Genomic DNA, 24,038 nt, shown 5'->3' with positions numbered 1-24,038 from the left:
ATTGCAGATCTGATCCTCATACTCATTGGGTCGGGAATTTGTTCTCCTGAAAACTGAAATCGCTGGTGGTTCTGGGATCCGAATTTATCAGATCTTCTGATCGGCACCTGCTATGCCTTGCGCTTCTGACTTTTTTTATAGCTTTGTAATTTGGCTTTGTTTTCGGAGAATTTCTGTTGTAGCCCTTGAATTATGGCTTCCAAAGTTTCATTAGAATTCTCAACTAAATTCTCAACTTCCTCCAGGATGGATTGATCCAAGAATTCTTTTGCTATACCTTTTCCCTTTTTCGTCTCTTCGCCCTGGATATCTTCCTCGTCCTCTTCTTCTTTTGGCTTTGAGTCTTTTGACTGATTTGGTTCTTCCTCAATGGGTTCGCTGATGGATATCCCACCAGATAGAAGTACACACATATCCTAGAGCAAGATCATGACTAACAAGGCCCTTAACTCCCATGTGCCTTTGGGTAGTTTTCCCGGATTCCTGGATCTATTTTGGATCCTAGACACAGTTTGATTAGGTGGGCTAAGGTTCTCGAAACCCTGCCCCAGCTCAAATGTGAATTGGTTCTTTGGAGAATTTGTAGAATCCTTTTGTGGAACCATGGTTTAGGATCTAATACAAACAAGGGTCAAAATAAGTTAAACAACACAGAGATCAAGATTTTGAAAACAGGTTTTTTAATTCTCCTCCTATGTCACATAGGTGTGGGTGCGGGTGCAAGAGGGTGTGTGTGTGTGTGTGTCTATATATATATCGAACAGACCTGGTTCTGTATGCCCAAACTAATTCAAACCTGGGTTTACCTTGACCCAGGCTCTGTATATCCCGACTGACCTAAGTAGGACTTCACGGACTAGGACCAACGGCTAGGGGTGTAAAAGGTTGTATTGTGTTTGGGTGTGGACACTAATGAATCCTACCTAATTGGATTTGGACTCATATTCATATTCGAATGAGCAATGCCAACACCTGATCCAGATCCCACTTTGATAACTTTCATTTTACAAGTGTTCTTTGCATATCGGCCAGATTCAGTTTGGCTTCAGATTCGAATGTCATACTTGTACCGAATCTGAATCCAATTATTAATCAAATAGTGTTGTTCCTACTGAATCTGATGGATTTGGATTCAGTCATACCCGAGTTCAATTCAAACCGTTGACATCCTTACAGACCATGACCTACCAACCACTGGGGCAAATGGATTGAATTTAGTCCAAGGCCTTTTATCAGAATATGCTACATCGTTCTAGGATATGGATCTTAAAGTAAGAACAAAATATGTATATGGAACAAATTTCGGGCTTATATAATCGGACTTTTCCTCAATCCAAGGTTTTATTTCGGATCATAATTCCTTTTGCATTTGCCTCTGAATCTTATGCATGCTTTACATGTAAAGCTTTTTGTTTTCAACCATTTTTAATGTATACATTATTGCAGTATAAATTTCAGATCCAGATTAATCTACTTGATGCTGCTATAGTTCATATTTGGATCTATGATGATTCAGATTTGGATATGCTATGACCTAGCCCATATCCTACTATTCAAACCTTAGTAGCAGAATGGATCCGTCTCCCTTGCATATGTATTTCGCATGTCTGCCTTCTGTCTTCTGTCGGTGGGTTCTGGGGCAGCCATTGGGCTCCATGTGACACCTGGTAAAATATCAGGTCAGGGCATGGGCTGGGTCAGATCCAACCCGAACCAATTGATGGTGTTCAAAACGTTACTGATGCAAGACTGAAAGCAAAAGGAGGAGATGGAAGAGGGGGCGGAAAAAGTGGAGACACAAAAGGGAGCAGGAGTGGAGGAAGAAATGGAGTAGGAGGAGGCGGAACAAGAGGAGAGCGAGAAGGAGGAGGAGGACCCCAGCCCTCTCTCTCTCTCTCTCTCTCTCTCTCTCTCTCTACGTGTTTGCCACACCGGGTGCGAGGGCCCTTTTGCCGAGTCCCTATGACATAGTTCTCCTGTAATACTCCACAGATCTATGAGGTGCTCCATATAGGTTCTAATAAGATGGGCTTTTTTCCATGCTGGACCTTTCATGATATACCCAAACTAAGGTTCTTGGTACAATGAGTGGTTTACCGGTCTCCTTGGTCCACCACCGATATACCCAAGTTGAAGGCTTCCGTTACTAGTAGGGGATCCGAAGATCCAAAACCTGGGCTACTTCCAGTTGTTGCATGCTCTTTTTGGACTAGGTGCAGACCTCTTTCAGAGGAATACTATTTGGAAGAAGGGATCCTCCGACAGGGCAGCTACCATTGCCTGGCTGGATCCCCAGAAATTCCTAACACAGCTGCACTTACAGAGGATGGCCTCTGCTTTGGCCAGCCAATGCAGCTTTCCAAAAGTGCAACAGAAACCTGAAGGCATCTCCTCTGGATATGTATTTGGGTTTGGTCAGACTTTCAGGTAAGCACCCATTTTGATTTTTTTTTGCTCTTTTCAGACTGGGTGCAGGCCTCTTTTGTAAGAATACTATTTGGAAGAAGGGATTCTCCCGCAGGGCAGTTACCAACTTACCTTTACCTGGCTGGATACCTAGAAATTCCTAAGGCAGCTGCACTTACAGAGGATGGTTTTTGCTTTGACCAGCCAATGCAGTCTTTTGAAAGGTGCAGCAGAAACCTGAAGGCATCTCTTCTGGATATGTATCTGGGTATTTGGGTTTGGTCAGAATTTCAGGTAAGCACCCCTTTTGATTTCTTTTGATTTAATATCCTTTTGTTTTGGATGAGGAGAGGAAATGATTGGTACTGGGTTTGGAAGTGCTGGCTTTGTCATGCATTGTTGGAGTTGCAAGCAGATTGGAGCTTAATCACATTAAGCTTCAGTATTATATCCGAATTTGTGCCTTAAACAAATTGGAAAAAGAGGTATCATTTGAGTCACTGAGGAAAGTGGTGAACTGGCAGATTTCATGAGCTTTATTTTCCACTTTCTAACCCTCTTCTGTTCTGCAATTCTTCTTGTTGCTCTTCTGTGACCGCTTGTTGCTCTATTCCCTGCAACATGACAAATTTTTCTGGCTAATGCTACTACCATTAGAATGTTGTACATACTTATAGAAGCACTTATTGGCCGTCTTTCATTCCTTTTGCTTGCCCTAAAAGGTTCAACACTTTTATTCAGTGTTTTCTGCATTTCTGTCTGAACAGCTGCAGTTGCCCATGAAGAACTTTCACACACACACACACACACACACACACACACACACACACACACACACACACACACACACACACACACACACTATGTCACATGGGTGCGGGTGCGGGTGCGGGTGCGGGTGCGGGGATTCGGCACTTCCAAAAAACCCGGGTGCGGGGGTGCGGCAGGGGCAAAAATGTAATATATATATATATATATAAAGGGGGTCGGGGAATAAGGGGTTTTTTTTTATTTTGCAGCTGTCAGCTGCTGTCAGCACAGCAGCTGACAGCAGCTGTCAGCACAGCTGCTGACAGCTGCAGCAGCTGACAGACAGCTGCTGTCAGCAGCTGACTCAGCATAATTTAAAAAAAAAAAATCGAGAAGCCCATTTGGGCAATTTTTTTTTAAAAAAAAAAATGGACCTTAATGATCCTGGGTGCGGTCAACGCACCCAGGATCGGGTTGACCGCACCCGGTGCGGCACCCGCGTCGAGTCGCGTCGACGCGGGTGCGGCACCCTCCTAGCCGAATCCCTGTGACATAGCACACACACACACATATATATATATATATATATATATATTGTTTTCAGCTCTTCCATCTCTAACATCTTTGGTGCCTCCAGATACCACTCAAGTGACAAGAACTGAATCTTGGCAACCATTGAAATTCTTGTCATTTCCACAAATGATGTCAACTGTGCAGTAGGGGAATTCACTGTGGTCATGGACTGAGAAAGAGTCCAGGTTTAGTCGTGATTGCTGTTAGAGACTGACAATCACAGAATGAAATAGATCTTATCGCCATGGTTTTTGCCATCATCATTAGGGTTTGCAAAAATCCAATATGAACCTTATCCTAGCCATAGCCTCATGATACTATATCCCTCGTTTAGAAATTAGAAGAATAGAAAAGAGTAGCATCATGTGTAGGGGAGTCTTTTTCATTCTTTCGTGGGTCTATAAACAAGACCAAGAACAATAAGAGCAAGAGTTCAACAAAATTATTCCGTGGAAGGAAGCAAATATTCGAAACAGCAAAATTCCACTTCTGAAGAAATGTTGTTCAGGTTGAATTGATATTTTTCCACCAAGAAAAGCCTGTGCTGAAACTTTAACAAATAGAAAAGACACCAGGACAAAATGCAAAATTTAATTAAGTACAGAAAAATAATGATTTAATTCACTCCCATATATAAGTCATCAAGCAATATTACTTATAACTTTATGCAGTTTGAAGAAGCTCTTATATGTTCCAATCCAATTTAACATTCTTTTCGTTTTCTTGTTTTGAAGTAGCTTCATACACAAGTGCACGCATGCAGGTACACACATGCACACACAGACATGCAAAAAGCGCATGATCATATATGCACATGCATACACATTCAGCAGTTAATCATAAAGCCATAATATGTTACCTTGCTTTCATCAAAATCAAAATCAACCAATGGAGCCATGCCTGGGACTGAATATTCTCCTAAGCATTTATAGCTCCATGAAGACCACATACGCAGTACCTAATATCAATATGGAAATGAACCAGAAACTCAGCAACATACACAAAACACCTCTCCATCAAAAGGTATATAATTCCTAATATTGCAATAAAGAAAGGATTAGCTGAAGATAAGCAGATACAACTTGCAATAGTAGAGGAGAATTCATCTTCTTCAAAGAGGCATTTTGATGAAACCATCTAGAAGAATAAAAATGGTAACCAATAAGGAGCAAAGTTATACAAACACTAGATCTCCCTCTGCAACATATAAATCAAGGGTTGCAATGACATTAACCAAAGAGGTAAATGTTACATTGGCCTCATACAAAAAAAAAAACTCTAGATCTCCCTCTGCATCTGGCCGGCCACCACTGTCCAGGTTTTTTTCTTCAGGGTGGTCGCCCATCCATCTCTTTCAAGCTGCCAGTAGTTTGCTAGTGGCTGGCTGCATAGCGATTGGAAACCACCTGGTAGCAGACCGAAGGTGAACGCCACACCATAAGTTGCAGAGACCACCAGAGAGAGAGAGAGAGAGAGAGAGAGAAGGCAGCTGTCAAGTGGCTGGGGGTGAGGGGGAGGCAAAATGCAATAGCAGGTAAGGACATGGGGTGGGTGTTGGGTGTGATCTGTATTCAGATCATTTGTCATTTTTCTTGCATTTTGCAGGCCTACACTATTAGAATAATGAGAGATTTTAGCCATTTATTCCTTTATAACTCGAATTATCATTAAGGAATGCTGCAGATTTTGTTAAAATTATTCCATTCCTTTTTCAGAGTCTTTCACCCAATTCATCATTGAGATGAATGGAAGAACGTCCATCAATAAACTGTGAAATTGTCTATGGAAAGACAATACTGAATACGCATACAAGCATGAATACTTTATAAAAGAAGTGTTCACAAACTGTCAAAAATAAAAAATAAAAAAGAATTACAAAAAATAAAAAAGAAAGTTACAACATATTCCAAAAGGGAATATGCGCAAAACAGGAAATGACAAAAATACCCTTTCGGGTAAATATATATAAATATATATATTTATATATAGAGAGATATATGTACATATAATATATTATATATAAATATATCTCTGTGTATATAAATATATATATTTATATTTACAATAATGATTTTTAGGAGATACATTTTAACACCCCCCTCAAACTTACGGTGTGATAACCGCAAGTTTGTCAAGAAGGAAATGAAATCTGGGCGAACATAGAGCTTTTGTGAAGAAGTCGGCAAGTTGATACTCAGATGTCACATATGGTAGATCAATGACCTTCTTTAAGTATTCTTCTCGGACATAATGACAATCCATCTTTATATGTTTTGTTCGCTCGTGAAAGGTGTGGTTCTTGGCAATGTAGATTGCACTTTTATTGTCACAGCATAGCTTTGTTGGTTCTTTGACAACTACTCCCATATCTTCCAAAAGACGTCGAATCCATACAATTTCCATGGTGGTAGATGTCATGGCTCTATATTCGGCTTCAGTGGATGATAAGGAGACCTTCTGTTGCTTTTTACATCGCCACGAGATCAAAGATTCTCCTAAGAAAATACAAAAGCCAGTGGTGGAGTGACGGTTACCAGGGTCACCTCCCCAATCTGAGTCAGTATAAGCAAGCAATTTTAATTCAGAGGAAGAAGATAGAAAAACTCCCTTGTTCATGGTTCCTTTCAAATATTTGATGATGTGAAGGACAACACTCATATGAACGGTTGTAGGAGCATGCTGAAACTGACTGGCGATGTGAATAGCATGCGACAAGTCGGGTCGAGTAATGCTAAGGTACATTAGAGAGCCTACCAACTGCCTGTAAGGAGTAGGATATGTTAGGGGAACACCATCGTCAATCTTCATTTTTTGATCCCACGACTTCAGGAGTTTCGCATACTTTGTCATCAGAAATTCCTGATCTGTCAATAATCTCACAAGCAAGCTTAGACTGAGATAGAAAATAACAACGTTGCGAATAGGCAACCTCAATATCAAGAAAATATGTCAGAAAAACCCAAGTCTGACATCTCAAATTTTGAAGTCAAGACGGACTTAATACCCTTGACTCCTTGAACATCATCACCTGTAATTAGCATGTCATCAACATAGAGTAATAGAATCACAATTCCTGCATTAGATCTTCTAGTAAATAGAGCGGTGTCAGTATAACATGAGGAAAAACCATTTTCCAACATTACACTAGTAAATCTATCATACCAGGCCTTGGGGGCCTGTTTCAAACCATAGAGGGCTTTACGAAGACGAAGAACTTTATCTTTAGGAATCTTCATGCCTGGTGAAGCATCCATATATACTTCTTCGTTAAGATCACCATTTAAAAAAACATTTTTCACATCCATTTGAAAGATGTTCCAATTTTTAATAGATGCAATAGTAATAAGACATCTAACTGTAACCATTCCGGCTACAGGGGCAAAAGTTTCCTCATAGTCAATCTCATACTCTTGCCCATACCCTTTAGCAACTAAACGAGCTTTATACCTTTCCAAGGATCCATCGCTTTTAGTTTTAACCTTAAAAACCCATCGACAACCTATAGTTTTCTTTCCTATGGGTAGAGTTTGGAAATCCCAAATTTCAGCCCGTTTAAGGGCATTAAGTTCATTTTGCATAGCTTCTTGCCATTCTATACATTTTTTGGCTTCTTCAAAATTCCTTGGTTCGAAATACGAGTGAATGGCACTAAGGCAAGCCCTATATCGAGGTGAGAAAGAATCAAAAGAAACAAAACGAGTTGGAGGTCTTCTATTCCTTTCAGATCTCCGGTGGTCGACATTAGGAACAAGCTCACTATACTGATCAATAGCACTTCTAAAGGTATTTTGGTTTCTACGAGAGTAGGTTATTGGATCATTTGAAAGTCTACTTTCTTGTTCATTGAGTGAGTTATGTTCACCAAGGTCACCATCATTTTTCTCATCGTGATTTGATGATATATCATCATCACTAGATATATCATCATTACTAGACAATAGATCAAATAAGAAGGAATAATCAAAATTTTCTTGTTGAGAAACAATTTTTTCAAAATCACTTTCATTTTCCAAAAAAGTTACATTTCTAGAGACATATAACTTATCATCTCGAAGATCATAACAACGAAACCCTTTCTGAGTTTCGAAATATCCAAGAAAGGTGCAAGGGATAGCCTTGGAAGATAATTTATCATTCTTATCCGTAAGTATAAAACACTTACACCCAAAGACACGTAACCTATTATAATTCGGCTCAAGTTTATATAAAATCTCAAAAGGAGATATTTTTCCTAATATCCTAAATGGCAGGCGATTTATCAGATAAACAGAAGCAAGAGCTGCTTCTGCCCAAAAAAATTTATGAATGTTTTGGGAAATAAGGAGGGTCCTAGTGGTTTCAATGATGTGCCTATGTTTTCTTTCGGCCAACCCATTCTGTTGAGGGGTTTTAGGGCAAGACCTTTGATGGATAATTCCATGATCCTCAAGATATACTTTAAATTGATTAGAGAGATATTCCCCTCCAGAATCACTCCTAAATATCTTTATATTACTGTTGAATTGATTCTTGATCATTGAATGAAAGGTTTTAAAACACGAAAAAACTTCATGTTTGAACTTAAGAAAATAGATCCATGAATATCTGGAAAAATCATCCACGAAAATGACATAATAAGAAAAGCCTGCTTTTGAAGTCACAGGTGTGGGTCCCCAAACATCCGAATGAACAATTTCGAAATTTTTAGAAGAGAACATGGTTCTTTGCCCAAAAGGTAAACTTTGCATTTTTCCGAGAATACAATCATTACAAGAAAATGAACTTTTACATAGATCTTTTGCAAAATGCAAATAAGACAACTTGGTGATAGAGGATTGGGGAGGTGAAAAGGATGATAGGAGAGAGGACCTTATTTGCTCAAATTCGGGCCTTAGCCCATTCAAAAAATTGAAGAACCGATCTTCTTCAAGTTGCTTGTGACGGAGTTCAATTGCTTCTCCACTTCATTTTGGTTCAAGCATGGCAAGCTCATCCCAAACGGAGGAAAGATCGGCAAAATATTCCCTAATAGTCATTTCACCTTGAGTAAGAGAGAGAGCATTCTTTTGAAGATAATACTTATGAGATAGGTCCCTCGATGTATACATTTTTTCAAGATAATGCCAAGCTTCCGATGCCTTTTTGAATTTAATAATGTTGGCATTAATTTTGGTTTCAACGGATGAGAAGAACCAAGAAAGAATTTTGAAATTCTTCATTTCCCACTCATCGTGTTTCTTAGAATATTCTTCAAGAGTTTTAACTCTTTCTTCTCCTTCAAGAACCTTGATCTCACTTCCGTTTACCACGGTAATCTTGGGTTTCGGCTCTGGAATAGTGCCTTGCACATAACCCCATAGCCCTTTCCCTTTTATGTGAGCCTCCATGTTTTCGGCCCAAATATGATAGTTGGACCCATTTAACTTGAAGCCAAGAGTAAAGTGAGACTTTTTTTCACCCATTATGAAGTAGAGAGAAAGGGAGAAAAGGCGTACCAACACAATATCCAAATGCTAGCTTGCGCAAGATCCTTCTAAAATATTTGAGAAGAAAAATCCACCACTTCAATCTTCAAAAATCCGAAGGCACGCTTTTCGAGGCACTTGAAAAGAAGAGAATCCCACAATCTTCTATCACCAACCAAGCTTTGATACCATGTGAAATTGTCTATGGAAAGACAATACGCATACAAGCATGAATACTTTATAAAAGAAGTGTTCACAAACACTCTCACAACACTTGAACACAATACGCAAAAAGCGTAAAAATAGTAAACATGCAATAATGCATGTATTGAATAAAAGAACAATTGCTTGAGACTCTCAAGCTTGAGAAATACAAGGGGGGAACACCCCTATTTATACAAATGCGAGGAAGTGCAAAGGGGGGGCTCCCAAAGGAGTCGTTAGGAGCCCCCAACGGTCACATTTGTGACTGTTGGGGGCCCCCAACAACTCTATTGGGGGACCCCCAATGCACATTAAAAAGAATTACAAAAAATAAAAAAAGAAAAAGAATTACAAAAAATAAAAAAGAAAGTTACAACATATTCCAAAAGGGAGTATGCGCAAAACAGGAAATGACAAAAATACCCTTTCGGGTAAATATATATAAATATATATATTTATATATATAGAGATATATGTACATATAATATATTATATGTAAATATATCTCTATGTATATAAATATATATATTTATATTTACAATAATGATTTTTAGGAGATACATTTTAACATGAACAGCTTCAGAACTTACTAAGAAAATTTGAATGTGGAAAGAAAGCAAATCATCACAGGATCTATAACAGATTTTGCTCAAACTTAAAAGCAGATAGGAAGTTTCCAGCCCATACCTTGTCACCTACACCAGTCAAGATCACTCCCATCCTCATACGGCATTGGTTTATTCTGCAAAAGAAATGAATCATCAAAGACATTTTAACACATTAACTAAATACAGCAAATATCACTTTGAAACCATGAAAAAGGGAAATTTTGTTTAAAAAGAGGAATACAAAGAAAGAAAGCACACAAGAAGGATCAATGGGCAAAAGGAGAATTTCAAGCCGGGAGATCAAAAGAATAGGAGACTGCCACAAATAGCATGACAGAATAAATGGCATCCTGGGGGGCAAAGGCTGCAGACAAACAATCATCTTTACCAATAAAAGAGGAAAAAAAATCACCAAGATAACAGCCTTAATAGTCATGGAGCCTGCACTTGGACAATCAGTTGAAATGTGCTTCTGTTACATTACATGCTTCAACTGACAAAGAATCGCATTCAGATTCTAACGTTAAAATGTATATACATATAATATGTATATATACAATATACATATACATGTATCTATATGTATACATACTTGAGTATGTATACATTTTGTATACGTATGTATGTGTGTACATATATATTATAGCTCCCTAACTCTGTTGCTTGCTTGCTTTGTTGTCTATACCTAAAAAAGGGAATGTGCGACTGGCTTTGTGTGCTTCCACCCATACTCTCTCACCAATACCATACCTTTTAAAAAGGGCAAGCTAACAAATCAATACGTTGGGATGCCTAGCCCATGAGAAGTATAGTCGGCCGTGTACGGTGGGTGTATCCCTTATGGCTATGCATTATTAATAGACAAGTTTGACCGATGTCGGCTCCATACTCTGTCAATGGAATTGTGGGGTTTTCGTTTTTCATTTCATGAGAAGGAAAAAGGGAACAATGCTTTCTTTTGTTGCTCGGTCGCTTTGCTCCCTAACTCTGTTGCTTGCTAGCTTTTGCTTGCTTGCTTTGTTGTCTATACCTAAAAAAGGGAATGTGTGTCTGGCTTTGTGTGCTTTCCTTTTTTAGGTATAGTGTTGTTAGCAATAGAGTGGTGGTGTTCACTCCTCTATTGGATTAGGCCACCAAACTTAAAGACTTAAAATCGGTCGCAGCCTTTTCTATTCTAGGCTATACATGTGTAGGCTTGGCAGAACCCGCTGCTAGGCTACATCTGCAAAGCGAGCCTAAAAGTAAGTAAAAAAAGGTTGCTTTGAGGTTTCTTGTTTTTAGGTGTCTTTTTCTTGGCCTAAAAGTAGGTAAAAAAGCTAATATGTTGTAACTATTTTGAACTGTTTTTCTCCTTTTTCTTTCTTCTTTTTCCTTTTAGTTAGGTTCCCTTTGGACTAGTCAACATAGAGTTGACTAGTCAATAGAGCTGTTGGAACAGTCCAACAGCTCTATTTATAGTTGTTGGACTATTCCAACAGCTCTATTTGTAGTTGTTGGACTGTTCCAGTAGCTTTATTGAGACTACCTCTTGTGTTATATAGAGGGGTGAACCTCCTCATTATTTGTAATGCATTTTCTTTGCATTTTGGTTATTAATAAAATATATTTTATATATTCTTTGTTGTGGAGAACTCCTTTGTGGGTGTTTGTGAGTGCGTCCTTAGTGACACTTTTGTGCTTGTCCATTTGGTTTATTGGTAGACATATTAGTTCGTAATTGGAGGATCACATTTCCTTACACTTAATACGGAAACCCTTTAGATGGTAAGAACATATATGTAGGAACTCACGCAAGACCAAATATGTAAATATCTTGTAGAGTTTGAACATGTATATTGCATATGCATGTGTACCACCACAATGAGAAGCACATGCAGTCAATAAGATAATAACCTTGCTTACACACTAGAAACAAAACTGGGGGAAATGAAGAAGATAAACAATGAAGGTAGGTAGTGGCTTGTATGTATGCATGCACAATCAAGAGTATACTTACCTTATAGAAGTGTATCAAATGTGGAGTAAAGAGATCGTTTGTAAATGAGATTAACAACTACACCACTAGCCTCTAAACCTCCTGTTTGAGAGGTGACACACTTAAAGTTTTATTCATATACAATCAAAGATTACAACTGTTAACACAGTCCCAACTTAAATGTACAGCTAGAACCAATCCTCATCCAAATATGCAACTAATATTAACCAAATATAGGTATTATACAGTGCCATCATACGTCATAAGGATACTCCAATCTACTACGGTGTTGTGTGCCCCAGTATACTACTTCTAGTGGCAAATTATGAAAAGTAGTATGCCCGCAGTCCTTTTAACCATGTCCAAGTCACATAGTTCTATTAAATTTTCTCGTCGCGGATACCATGCGCAAAGTAGAACAAAAGAAGCACAAAAGAGAAGGATGCTGCAGCCAAGATGATGTCCAAGAGAAATAATCTTCTTGGGACATCCCAAATAGTATATAGTATATACCCCTCATAATTACAAATAAGTACTTTACAATATTCTTGACAGACATACCCTCTATTACACGTTAATTCTTATCACTACCCCTCAAACTGGACTTGGTCTGCCACCATGGACAGTTTGGCCTTAAGATACCAATGTCGGGCAATAGATAAAGACCGTGAAAAGATTAACAACTTGATTTATGCCTTGAATGAACATGGGCTGCAACTCCTTACTTTCAACCTTTTCGCGAACAAAATGTTAATCAATCTCCATATGCTTCATTTTCCCATGCTGCACACGATTATTGGCTATGGAAACAACACTTTTATTATTACAAAAGAGTAATGATCTCCCAATATTTTGATGTAAGGAGATAAGAAAATGCCTTATCCATAAAACTTTTGATGTCATGGCATCCATTGCTCTATATTTTGCTTTAATACTTGATCGAGCAACTGTCCTCTGCTTTCTACTAGACAAGGATATCAAATTTGACCCAAGAAAAACACCACAACCAGTAACAAATCGCCTAGAAATTGGATCCGCTGCCCAGTCTGCATCCGAATATGCCATGACGACAAGAGGCAATGATTTATTCTTTTCAGCAAGTCTTATATATCAAGCCATCTGAAATAGTCCCCTTAATGTATATAAGAATGTGTTTCACGGCTTCCAAAAGCACTTTTGTTATCAAATAAATTGTAAAACAATCAATATGTAAACTGGATGGATTCAATAAACTTTTAATCCAAAAAAGTTTTAAAAAAATTCCAACCAGAGCCCTATACTCCATCTGAAATAGTCCCCTTAATGTATATAAGAATGTGTTTCACAGCTTCCAAAAGCACTTTTGTTATCAAATAAATTGTAAAACAATCAATATGTAAACTGGATGGATTCAATAAACTTTTAATCCAAAAAAGTTTTAAAAAAAATCCAACCAGAGCCCTATACTCCATAGTTGGCAAACTTGTGACTCGGGCTCAGATCGGACCCCTATTGGGTCACTGAATCAGTGGGTGGACTCGGTGACTCGGACAAGTCAAGACTTTATATTTTATAGTGTAAGCACATAAGACATGGAAATAACTAAACTTCAAGCTAATATGTCAATAGCTAAGTTACAAAAACATATAATTATACATGATTATTAACTTTTTTCATTGAACAATATTAGATTCTTCATAACAAGTGACTTTATATAAGAATTATGCATTAAAATAATAAAATACATGATAAGACAGTTTATTTAATGGGTTGGATCGGCAGTCCTAAATCGTGACTCAGTTGGGGTCCGATCCAGGTGACTCGGGTGATTCCCGAGTCGACTCTAACATTTTTTGCTTCTAACTCCTCCATGATATCAAATTTGCTCCAAGGGAGTCACGATAACAAAGAACTAATCTGCAGGAGTCAGGCTCACCTGCCCAGTCAACTTAATAGTTACCATTTTGTCCCTCCTTGTTAAAAGGGATTTCCTTTAAAAAAGAATAGCCATTGTCACCAGCCTTCACTTGTGAATATAAACTTTTCTAGCCATAGTTTTCAACCACAGGCGCCACTAAAACCTGTCTTTTCTGTCCATAGTGGATACTAGACTCTGGACTTGATTTCTGGCAAAAATGCCTACCTTTATGTTCATGGTTTTCGGCAATCTTACCGATAGAACCAATCTTGTCCAGCTATTAGAAAACCATCTGTCTTTTCCTGTGATAGTCCTGCAAAGGTACCCTCGTTTCTGGACATAATGGTTGTGAGAAAACAGCTTTTTCTAGCTATAGTTTATAAGATGGATGGCAAGAATTGTTTGCTGTGGCACCACTTGTTTCTTCAAGGCTTTGCATGGGGGGTCAAATGAGTAAGCAAAAATGTTTGCTAATGGGTTTTACTCAGACAACTATAATAAGCATAAAGTAAAAGTTTTAACAAACTGTCTTCAGTTTTGAACATGGCAAAGCAATAGAGGTTGCAGCAGATAGGGATGACTTTTCAACAGCATAGAAACAAGTATAATTTAACATACAGGAAAGGTGGGGGGATACTATCGAAAAAGTCAGTATTTGTTACAGCCAATCCATAATCCACAGGGGAGAGAGATGACAACAATAGACCCAGTCTCGTCTTTTGGGTCTAATAGGTTTATCAAGTCAGTTTGTGCAAGAAAGCAGATAATGTACTTTGTATGTAATTCTTAGCAAGGTTTAAATCTACCTATAATCACATTTTGGTATAAACCTTCATTTGCATTATAAGGCCAGAATAATAAATAGCCAATTGATTCAAACTTTGATCCAATTAACGGGAAACATAGTCAACAAATTTTTACTCAATTTTAGAATGAATTTAGAGAGATCAATCTATATATCATGAAAAATTATTTAGCTTTCTAATATTCAGAAGCTCTGAAGGAGGCCCCCTTCTACTGACAGAGAGGATCTTTACTTGTCACTCAAGTCCAAACCATAGTTACCCGAAGTGCCCCTATAGGGGGGGAAACACTCTTCTAAAGCGGGAAGTGTGGGGGAAGCTTGCTTCTCAAATCACTTCCCTTTTGTTTCTCACTGTTTCCCCCTTATTTTTGTGTTTTTCATGTTAATATTTATTTTTTTCGCTTCCCCCATGCTCCCTCCTTGTTTTCCCCTCATTTCCTTCATGTTTCCTTTTTCATTTCTCATCCCGCTTCGCATCACACTGCTTTTTTACACTTGCTTCCCCGCTTCCACTTCATGCATCGCTTCCTGTATCCATTTCACTTCTTGGTAACTATAGTCCAAACCATGACTTTTCATATGATATTTGGTTGTGTTCAATACTTCATATTTCATCTCAAATCAAAAGGTTGAAGCATGATAAAGTCGGATTCTGCAACAAAGTAGCAGTTAGAAAATGTCAAACTTTACAAGCTTTTCACATAAATTAATACTTGAAATAGGTGTTATCATTGTTTTTAACTGAAATTTAAAATCAAGTGGAACCGGAAATCTTGTTAGATCATACTTACCCTTTAGAATGACAATCCCATTGACGGATACGAACAGTTCCATTAATTAAGGACCTTCTATGTTGCTCCATGGCCAAATCTGCAAAGCACATATTTGATAGCCTCCGGCAAGAAATTAACTCATCACCGCAGTCATCCTTAATTTTTTGATACTGCTTGCAGAACAGATCTTTCCATAGACTGGACCCTTGAATAATTGTGTGCCTTTAAGAAAGAAATGATTTAGTTCATCACTGTGACAACTTAGGAAATGAGCTTAAATATCAGAGTGCAACTTAGAAAGCGAATAGCAACAGTTGCCCATCAATTCTAAAAGAAATGCAACAATGATGTCTTATTTATTCTAGAAAAGATTTCTATACAGCAAGGCAATAATTTGTGAGTTCTAAAGAAGACTTTTATCCTCATAGCTTCCACATACACATAAATATTGCAAAACAAGAAGAGGAAACGTATAAACTAATAACATAGTCAAGAAAATTGTTTAAACTAGTTCATTACTTTATATAAATAAACAATGTTGAAAGAGAGCGTTGAAACTTGTCCCAACTAAACAAGCAAAAATGCACCCAATTCAATGTTGTTAAAAACGCACCTCAAGGTGCTAGCCTAAGGCGTACGCCTTATACACCATGAGGCATGCGGCTCAGGGCGAGGCACGCCACACAAACTCATATATATTGGGTCAAATGTGTAATGAAATACAAGTGATAAAAAACAATGTCACAAAGTGACTACAAGAAGGCAAAATCACATAAGCACAATGTCTCTAATGGACAAGATACAATATGCCACAAAGGGCAAACACCAAAGACACACAAGAGAGAAGAGAGAACTTGAAATAATAATGAATCTATTATTGAAATGATTGAAAAAATATTAAAGAGAATAGGGGAGAAGTCCCTTTTATATACACATCAAGAGGGGCCAAGGGGAGCTCCCAAAAGAGTCGTTGGAAAGAGTCTCACATACATATAAATATATATATAACATCCATATATTTTAACACCCTCCCTCAAACTGAAGGTGAGATCATCGAGAGTTTTCTTAGGAGAAAGTAAAAATGAGGTGATGACAAGGCTTTCATAAAAAAATCTGCGAGTTGATTCTCTGAAGTGACATATGGTAGTTGAATGGTGCCCCGTAAAAATTCATCTCGAACATAATGGCAGTCCATCTCGATGTGTTTTGTTCATTCATAGAAGGTGTGATTCTAGATGACACTCTTATTGTCATAACACAACTTCAAAGGAATAGAGATAATCACTCCTATATCTTTGAGCAAACTTCTCAACCAAATAAGTTCAGTTGTAGTTATGGCCATCGTCCTATACTCGGATTTTGTGAAAAATAAAGACACATTTTATTGTTTCTTACATCTCCAAGAGATTAATGATTCTCCAAGAAAAACACCATAACCTGTGATAGAAATGTCATTTTTAATAAACTCAATGTCATTTTTATCATTCCTAGTGATAATCATGTCATCAACGTATAACAATAAAATAGTTATGTGATCACCTGCATTCTTAACAAAAACAATAGTATCAACATAACAAGAAGTAAAATGATTATCAATAACAACTTTGCTAAAGCGATCATACCAAGCTTTTAGAGCTTGTTTAAGACCATAAAGAGCTTTATTGAGTTTAAGAATTTTTTCTTTCTCAATCGCAAGACCAGACGAAGGATCCATGTAGACTTCTTCACAAAGGTTCTCATTTTAAAAAAGCATTTTTGACGTCTAATTGATAATGAGGTCATTATTTAATAGATATTAAGGCTATTAAAGTTCTTACACTAGTCATTCTAGCAACCGGAGCAAAGGTTTTCTCATAATCAATTTTATATTCTTGTACATACCTTTTAGCAACTAACCTAGCCTTGTATCTTTCTAATGACCCATCACTCTTAGTTTTGACTTTATAAACCTATCTACATCTAATAGCCTTTTTCCTAAAGAAAGACCTACAATTATTCAAGTGTTAGCTTTATTGAGTGCTTCTAATTCAAGTATCATAGCATCAATCAAATGTAGATGTTGCTTGGCTTGGAAGGCTCATGATAGGAATGGATCATCATTAGACAAGTTATATAATTTGGGAAAAATGAATCATATAACACAATTTTTTTAGGTATATTACTCCTAAAAGATCGCCTAGGTAGAGATTCTTTTACTTGGTCTTCTAAGGAAATGTTTTGTAAATATATGTCAAAAGCATTTTGACGTTCATTTCCCTCTCGCCAAGAATACACATGGATGTCATTTGGATTCTCATTGTGAGAATCATCATTTTGATGAAATAAATCATCACAAATAGTATAATTAAAATCTTTAGACTCATTTCTAGGTAATAAATCAAAGGAAAAAGAGTAATCAACCTCTTCCTTGAGTTTTTAAGATTCAAATCAATTTTGTTCTTCAAGAAAAGTCATATTTCTTGAAATATACTGTTTGTTATTTTTAATATCATAACACCTATATCCCTTTTCATTTTTACCATAGCCAATAAAAGTGCATTCAAGAGCTTTTGGTGAAAGTTTATCTTGTCCTTAAAGAAGAACAAAGCATTTATAACGAAAAAATTCTTAATCTTTTAAAATCCAAAGATATTTTGAACAATTTTTCTAAGGGGGAAACATTTTTTAAAGATGAAGATGGCATCCTATTTATAAGATAAATTGCGGAAAGAGCTACTTCGGCCCAAAAGTTCTTTGAAACATTTTTAGAAATAAGAAGAGTTCATGTTGTTTCAATAAGATGTTTATGTTTTCTTTCGGCAAGGCTATTTTATTGAGGAGTTTTAAGATAAGATCTTTAATGAATAATATCATTTTATTTAAGGTAGTTTTGAAATTCATTTGACATGTATTCACCTCCTGAATTGGATCTAAAAATGGCTATATTGTTTTGAAATTGATTTTGAATAAGAATATGAAATTCTTTAAAAATAGAAAAAACATTGAATTTATTTTTAATAAAGTAAACCAAAGTGTATTTAGTGAAATCATCAATAAAGACAACATAATATGAATATCCTCCTTTATACATAATGGGTGTCAGTCCCCATATATCTGAATGCACTAATTCAAATGGTCTCTTGAAAATAAAGTTGCTATGTGGATAAGGAAGATAATGCATTTTTTTAAGATAAATTTTTTTTCATTACAAAATTTTTCAAAAAAACAAAAAAGATACAACTTAGAGTCACTAGGAAGACCAAACCTTTTGTGTCAAGTAACAATATCTTTAGATTGGACATGATTAGAAAATGATTTGGATGGCAAAGACAAAAAAGTTATATAATATAGGTCTCATCTTCTATGGCTTTGCACATAGCAATTGCTTGGTGAAAAAGAGACACTACATCCAAAATTGGTTATTTGAGAAACGGAGAAAGGATTTAAGTTAAGTTTTGGAATAATCCTAATTTTTGGAACATAAAATTCTTTGCCTTAGCTTAAAAAAAATTCAAGGTTTTCCATCCCTTTAACATTTAATGATGTTTCATCGACTGTGGAAACAAATTATTTAAAAGAGTTAAAACTCGGTTTGGATAAAAGAGATGCATTTGGAGTGATATGAAAGAAGGCACCCGAATCAAGGATCCAAGAGAACATACTGGGAGTTGATGAGACTGTGGCACCAGAAGTGGAAGGTGTGGAAGAGTTGTTTCTCACGAATTGTTGGACAGTTTCCTTAAGTTGAGCAATGGAGTCCTTTATGTCTCCATCTTTTCTTGATTCTTCACTTGAATTGCTTGGACTATCTCCAACGGAAGCCACCTTTTTTTGAAGCTTAGAACAATCGGGTCTAAGATAGCTTGGTTCATTACAATGGTGACAAACATTTTTTCTTTCTCCACTATTGTTATTTTTCCAAAAATGAGGAGGTTTATATGTCATGTTGTTTTCCGATTTAGATACTGCATGGACCTTATCAAAGTCTTTTTTAAGAGTTAAGTGAGTTTCTTCTTGGCATAAATGGGCAATAATTTCACTAAGACTAGTAGAAGCCCTATGAAGAAGGGATGCTCTTAGTTGTTCAAATTTGGAACGAAGCCCGTGAATAAATTTAAAAAATATTTCTCTCTCCATTTGCTCTTACCTCTCTAGTACTCATAACTCCTTGCTTGATTCTTCTTACTTTTTCTTGTAAAACGAAATGTCTAACATGATCCTTTTGAGTGTAGATACCTTTCATGAAGAACCATGTTTCATTTGCCTTCTTAAATTTTGATAGATTAGCACAAATCTTGAGCTCCACATTATTCATGAACCATGCCAATATTTTGGCATGCTCACTTTTCAAATCTTAACTTCGGATTGGTATTATTCAATAGCTTTGGGTTTTTTTTCATCACCCAAAGTTTTTTCTTCATTCCCTTCCTTCTTGGTGAGCTTCAATTGTGGTTCCGGAACGATTCCAGATGCATATCCTCAATGTTTCTTGTCTTTAAGGTTATTTTCCATAGCGACCACACGCATTCTATAGTTGGTCTCATTCAATTTGAATGAAGTCATTTTTTGCATCTTTGTCGGCCAAATCGAAAGAATTAAAGAACAAGAGTGTAAAACTTAATAACACTCAAACATAAAAGAAAGAAGTCCCAAGAGTGCTCCAACACTTAGGGGCTTTGATACCATGTAATGAAATATAAGTGCCAAAAAACAATGTCACAAAGTGAGTAAAAGAAGGTACAATCACATAATCACAATGTCTCTAATGGACAAGATACAATATGCCACAAAGGGCAAACACCAAACACACACGAGACAAGAGAGAACTTGAAATAATAATGAATCTATTATTGAAATGCTTGAAAAAGCATTAAAGAAAATAGGGGAGAAGTCCCCTTTATATATACACATCAAGAGGGGCCAATGGGAGCTCCCAAAAGAGTCCCAATGACTCTTAAGGGAATCCCCATTTACCCCTTTAATTAACAAAAAGAAAAAAGAGAAAAATACAAAAATATCCCTAATGGACATGTCTATTTACAAATAGATGAAAAGACCAAATTACCCCTAGTGTGCATTACAAAAGATATATATATATAACATCCATATATTTTAACAAAATGGGGGTCAAAGCCCCCATTTGACCCAATTTTAGAGGTAAATAGAGAAGGCCCCGATGGCTACCCTCATCTCCCTGCTCTCTCGGTCTCCCTGTTCTCCCGTCTCTGCTATCTCATCTCTGCTCTCACAGTCCCTGCTCTATCATCTCTCTCTTTTGCAATCTCTCTGTTGAAAAGAACAAGAAGAAGAAGAGGCCGACAGGTACTCTCTCTCTCTCTCTCTCTCTCTCTCTCTCTCTCTCTCTCTCTCTCTCTCTCTCTCTCTCTCTCTCTCTCTCTCTCTCTCTCTCTCTCTGTTTGTGTTTCTCTCTTGTCTCTTTCACTCGTCTCTCTCTCCCTCTCTGCATTTCGTTAAAAGGAAAATGCACACCTTGATGTTCTTCATATATTCTATAATCTATATGCTTTGGTGCTAAGGTGACTTGTAACACATCATTGTAATGTTGGGTAGTTGTTGCCCCTTTTGCATTAGTGAAAGGGACATACCCTTATCGTATCCTATTTTCCTTACAGCTCTTTGCTCATCTGATGGTTTTCTTGTATGTTCAATTGCTTGAATTTTGACTTACATTTGCTAATAGGTTGTTGCTTTCATTGCTTATTTGTCCACGATATCTCACATGTGATCATGCCTTGACCTTGCGAATCTTTTCATGTGTGCTTTAGGCTTATTTTTGTGGCCTATTCCACTCAAACACTGTATGGTTGCTCAAAACCAAATTTAGATCTGTGAAACATGAGCTAGGCCATTGACCAAGCTGTTCACAATTTTGTGTAAAGTGTAGACTGCTACTAATACACCAGAATTGGTTCAGAGTCATTTGGTCTGTTGTATGTCTTTAGCGCCAAGAGTTGTTTCCTCTTGAAGTTGATTTTATCAAAAGATTTTGTTTTATTAGTTTTTGGCTGACCGGAAGCGTGCTTGATGTTTTTTGTGCAGTGCAGTCAGTTTCTGTTTTAACCCTATCATTTTCTATCTGCAATCTTTTTGTCACTAATGTGGGTCGTTAGGTTGATGTTGGGTTCCACAATTGTGTCAGCATAACTATTAGCCTGAATTAACTTGGACTTTATGTTAAATGCACTTTGTTGTTCATTTATACATGATAAATCATTTATAACATGATAACACTCTCATTTTGGAGAGTTTTGGACAAATATATTAACATTTGGTTGTTAGTGCCAATATGCATTTTCTAAGGTCCAGTCTGTAACTTATACAAATTCATTATAGCATAGTTATCATGGTTCCTTTGGGTTTGTGCACACAAACACCTGAATACATGTATGTTAAACTGGTTCAGTTTCACTGATTTTTTTTTTTTAAACAGAAAACCTTGACTTATAGGTATGTATCTTTTATTGCTCAAACTATTGGAAAAAATTGTGATTCTCTTCGTTTTGATAGGCTTTTAAACATTGGGTCAATGTTGTGAAAAGCGTTGAGGCGAAGCGAGGCACTCCACCAAAAACTGAGGCGAGGCGTAAGCCTCATGGCGTAAAGGGTAAACCTCAAAATTCTTTTTGAAAACTTAAAAAAATATCAAATAAATAAAAAGTGCTTTATTAATGAAGCAACAACCAACAAGAAATAGAAAATCTCAAATAAATATCAAAAAATATGAGATTAACATGTAAAAATAACATTAATGCAACAACTTGATCTACATAAGTATCTAAGAAATAAAATATGAGCATTCATTCAATAAAAAATTAACATTAACAACCAAATGCATATTAGTATTAACAGCATCACGGACCTCACTGCTGACGAAGTCCAAGGACAAATTTCCACCAACAATGTTTAGACATCCGTGAAGGTGATAATCAACACGAGGCTTCATCGGTCATCCTGATACATTCCTCTCTATATCTGAGTAGGTTGGTTCCTGTGACTCGTGATTATGCATGACTTTGACATTTCTAAATCATCATTGGCAGCTGTTCTCCTAACATGGTCACAACTATGAGTTTTGGACACTTGGGACAACATTGGCAAGGGAATTTTTTAAAGATGATTTGAGCATAGGTAATCTCAGAGAAATCCGTAGAAGATGTGTTGAAAATAAACTAATCAAACTTGAAAATAAAGATAACCATGTACAAACGACATTAAATTTTATTTTGATGATATCAGAACATTAACGCAAACTTCCTCTTCTTTTATTCGTTACTATATTATGGTTTTTCCCCCATTCAAAAAGCTTTGAGAATACCATCTTATCTACAACGCCATCAAACTCTACAGAACACCAAACGCAAGCACACTAGCTTTTTACGTGAACAGCAACGCATGAGAATCAGTTCGAGTTCGCGAAGATCTTATTCATTAACTTCAAATCCAAACGCCGTACCTGTCCAAACCCCATAAACGAACCACCGATTTCCCAGTTTTCAGAATAGAACATGGAACACATAAAATCCCTTAACGAACGATGATTGTGCATCGATTTAAATTCGGGTGTTCGCCATTCCCAAAGCAACTTCACAAGGAAGCAAGAAACCCTAGATTATCGATTTGAATAACTTGATTAGGGTAGGGAGGAATCACCAAGACTTGCAGACGGCGGAGCAGCGGGCGAGGGCGAAGTGGTCGAGGAACGAAAAGATCTTGCAGAGAGCGTCGGGATCGAGGCAGTGGACACCCCTCGCAAGGTTGGCGGCGCCCCCCTTCGCCTTGTGCCTCTGCCGGTCGCTCGGCCCCGCTTCCATTGACTCCCTCCCGCTCCGGCGCACCCAATAGGCGTTCTTCGCCGGAGAAGCTTCGGCTCTCCTCTCACAAACCTTTAAAGAGCCTTTAAAAAACAATGATTAATTTCTTTACAGATAATCGGCGATGCAAAAAAGTTTTTTCTTAACTTTTTATTTAAAAAGAAAATCGTGCGGATCCTCCATAAACGGGTGGGTCTGGATCTGGAGTCCGGACCGGGTGCAATCACATGGCACAAAATTTGTGCATTAAGCACCTGATTGCCCTCCATCAGGCCTCGGGCCCCACAACTATTACGCCCCGTCCCCAAGATGGGGTGATCAGGTGCTTAATGCACAAATATGTGCGCAATCATAACGCACCTGATCTTTTCACTCTGGGATTTAGATCTGGTACCAGATCCGTACACTAGTCCAATCGGATCTTTCATAGGAAAAAACATGCCCGTGTCTGAATAAGGATTACGTAGATGGTTAATACCTGATAAAATCATATTTGTTTATTTTTTACATTGAAATCTTTGGATCTTAATCAGATCTCTCGTCGAACCAGAGTTTTGTTTTTCCTTTAAATAAAATTAATAATGAGAGTTTTGTGTATACTATTTGCAGTTTTTGTAATTTGCTTTTTATGTCAAATTTTTTCATCTCTCAGTTTTAATACAAATCATTTTTTACTATGTATTCATTCTTTAATTTCTATGCCCCCTTGCAATTTCTTTTTTTATTGTTCTCAGAATTGGATGGACTACTTCCCTTCTAAAAGCATGTTCATACCATAGTCACAAATCTCGG

General features: G+C 37.1%; 1 protein-coding gene across 1 annotated transcript in view; it reads right to left on the bottom strand.

The window, feature by feature from the left end:
- The window catches only part of LOC149843733 (F-box family protein with WD40/YVTN repeat doamin), a 45,435-nt gene extending 22,116 nt beyond the window's left edge, over positions 1-23,319 (bottom strand). Inside the window, exons 1-4 of the mRNA XM_090000043.1 lie at positions 23,086-23,319; positions 15,454-15,657; positions 10,065-10,119; positions 4,589-4,687 (exon numbers count right to left, since the gene is read on the bottom strand). Coding sequence (XP_089856169.1) covers positions 4,589-4,687; positions 10,065-10,119; positions 15,454-15,657; positions 23,086-23,246 — 519 coding nt within the window. The 5' untranslated portion in view covers positions 23,247-23,319. The remainder of the gene's footprint in view (positions 1-4,588; positions 4,688-10,064; positions 10,120-15,453; positions 15,658-23,085) is intronic.
- Positions 23,320-24,038: the final 719 nt, after the last annotated feature.

This window comes from Nuphar pumila, chromosome 3 (assembly GCF_984573655.1).
Source record: "Nuphar pumila chromosome 3, dmNupPumi1.hap1.1, whole genome shotgun sequence".
NCBI classification, from domain to species: Eukaryota; Viridiplantae; Streptophyta; class Magnoliopsida; order Nymphaeales; family Nymphaeaceae; genus Nuphar; species Nuphar pumila.
Note: the sequence above shows the minus strand (reverse complement) of the source record. Positions and strands in the feature narration are given on the sequence as shown.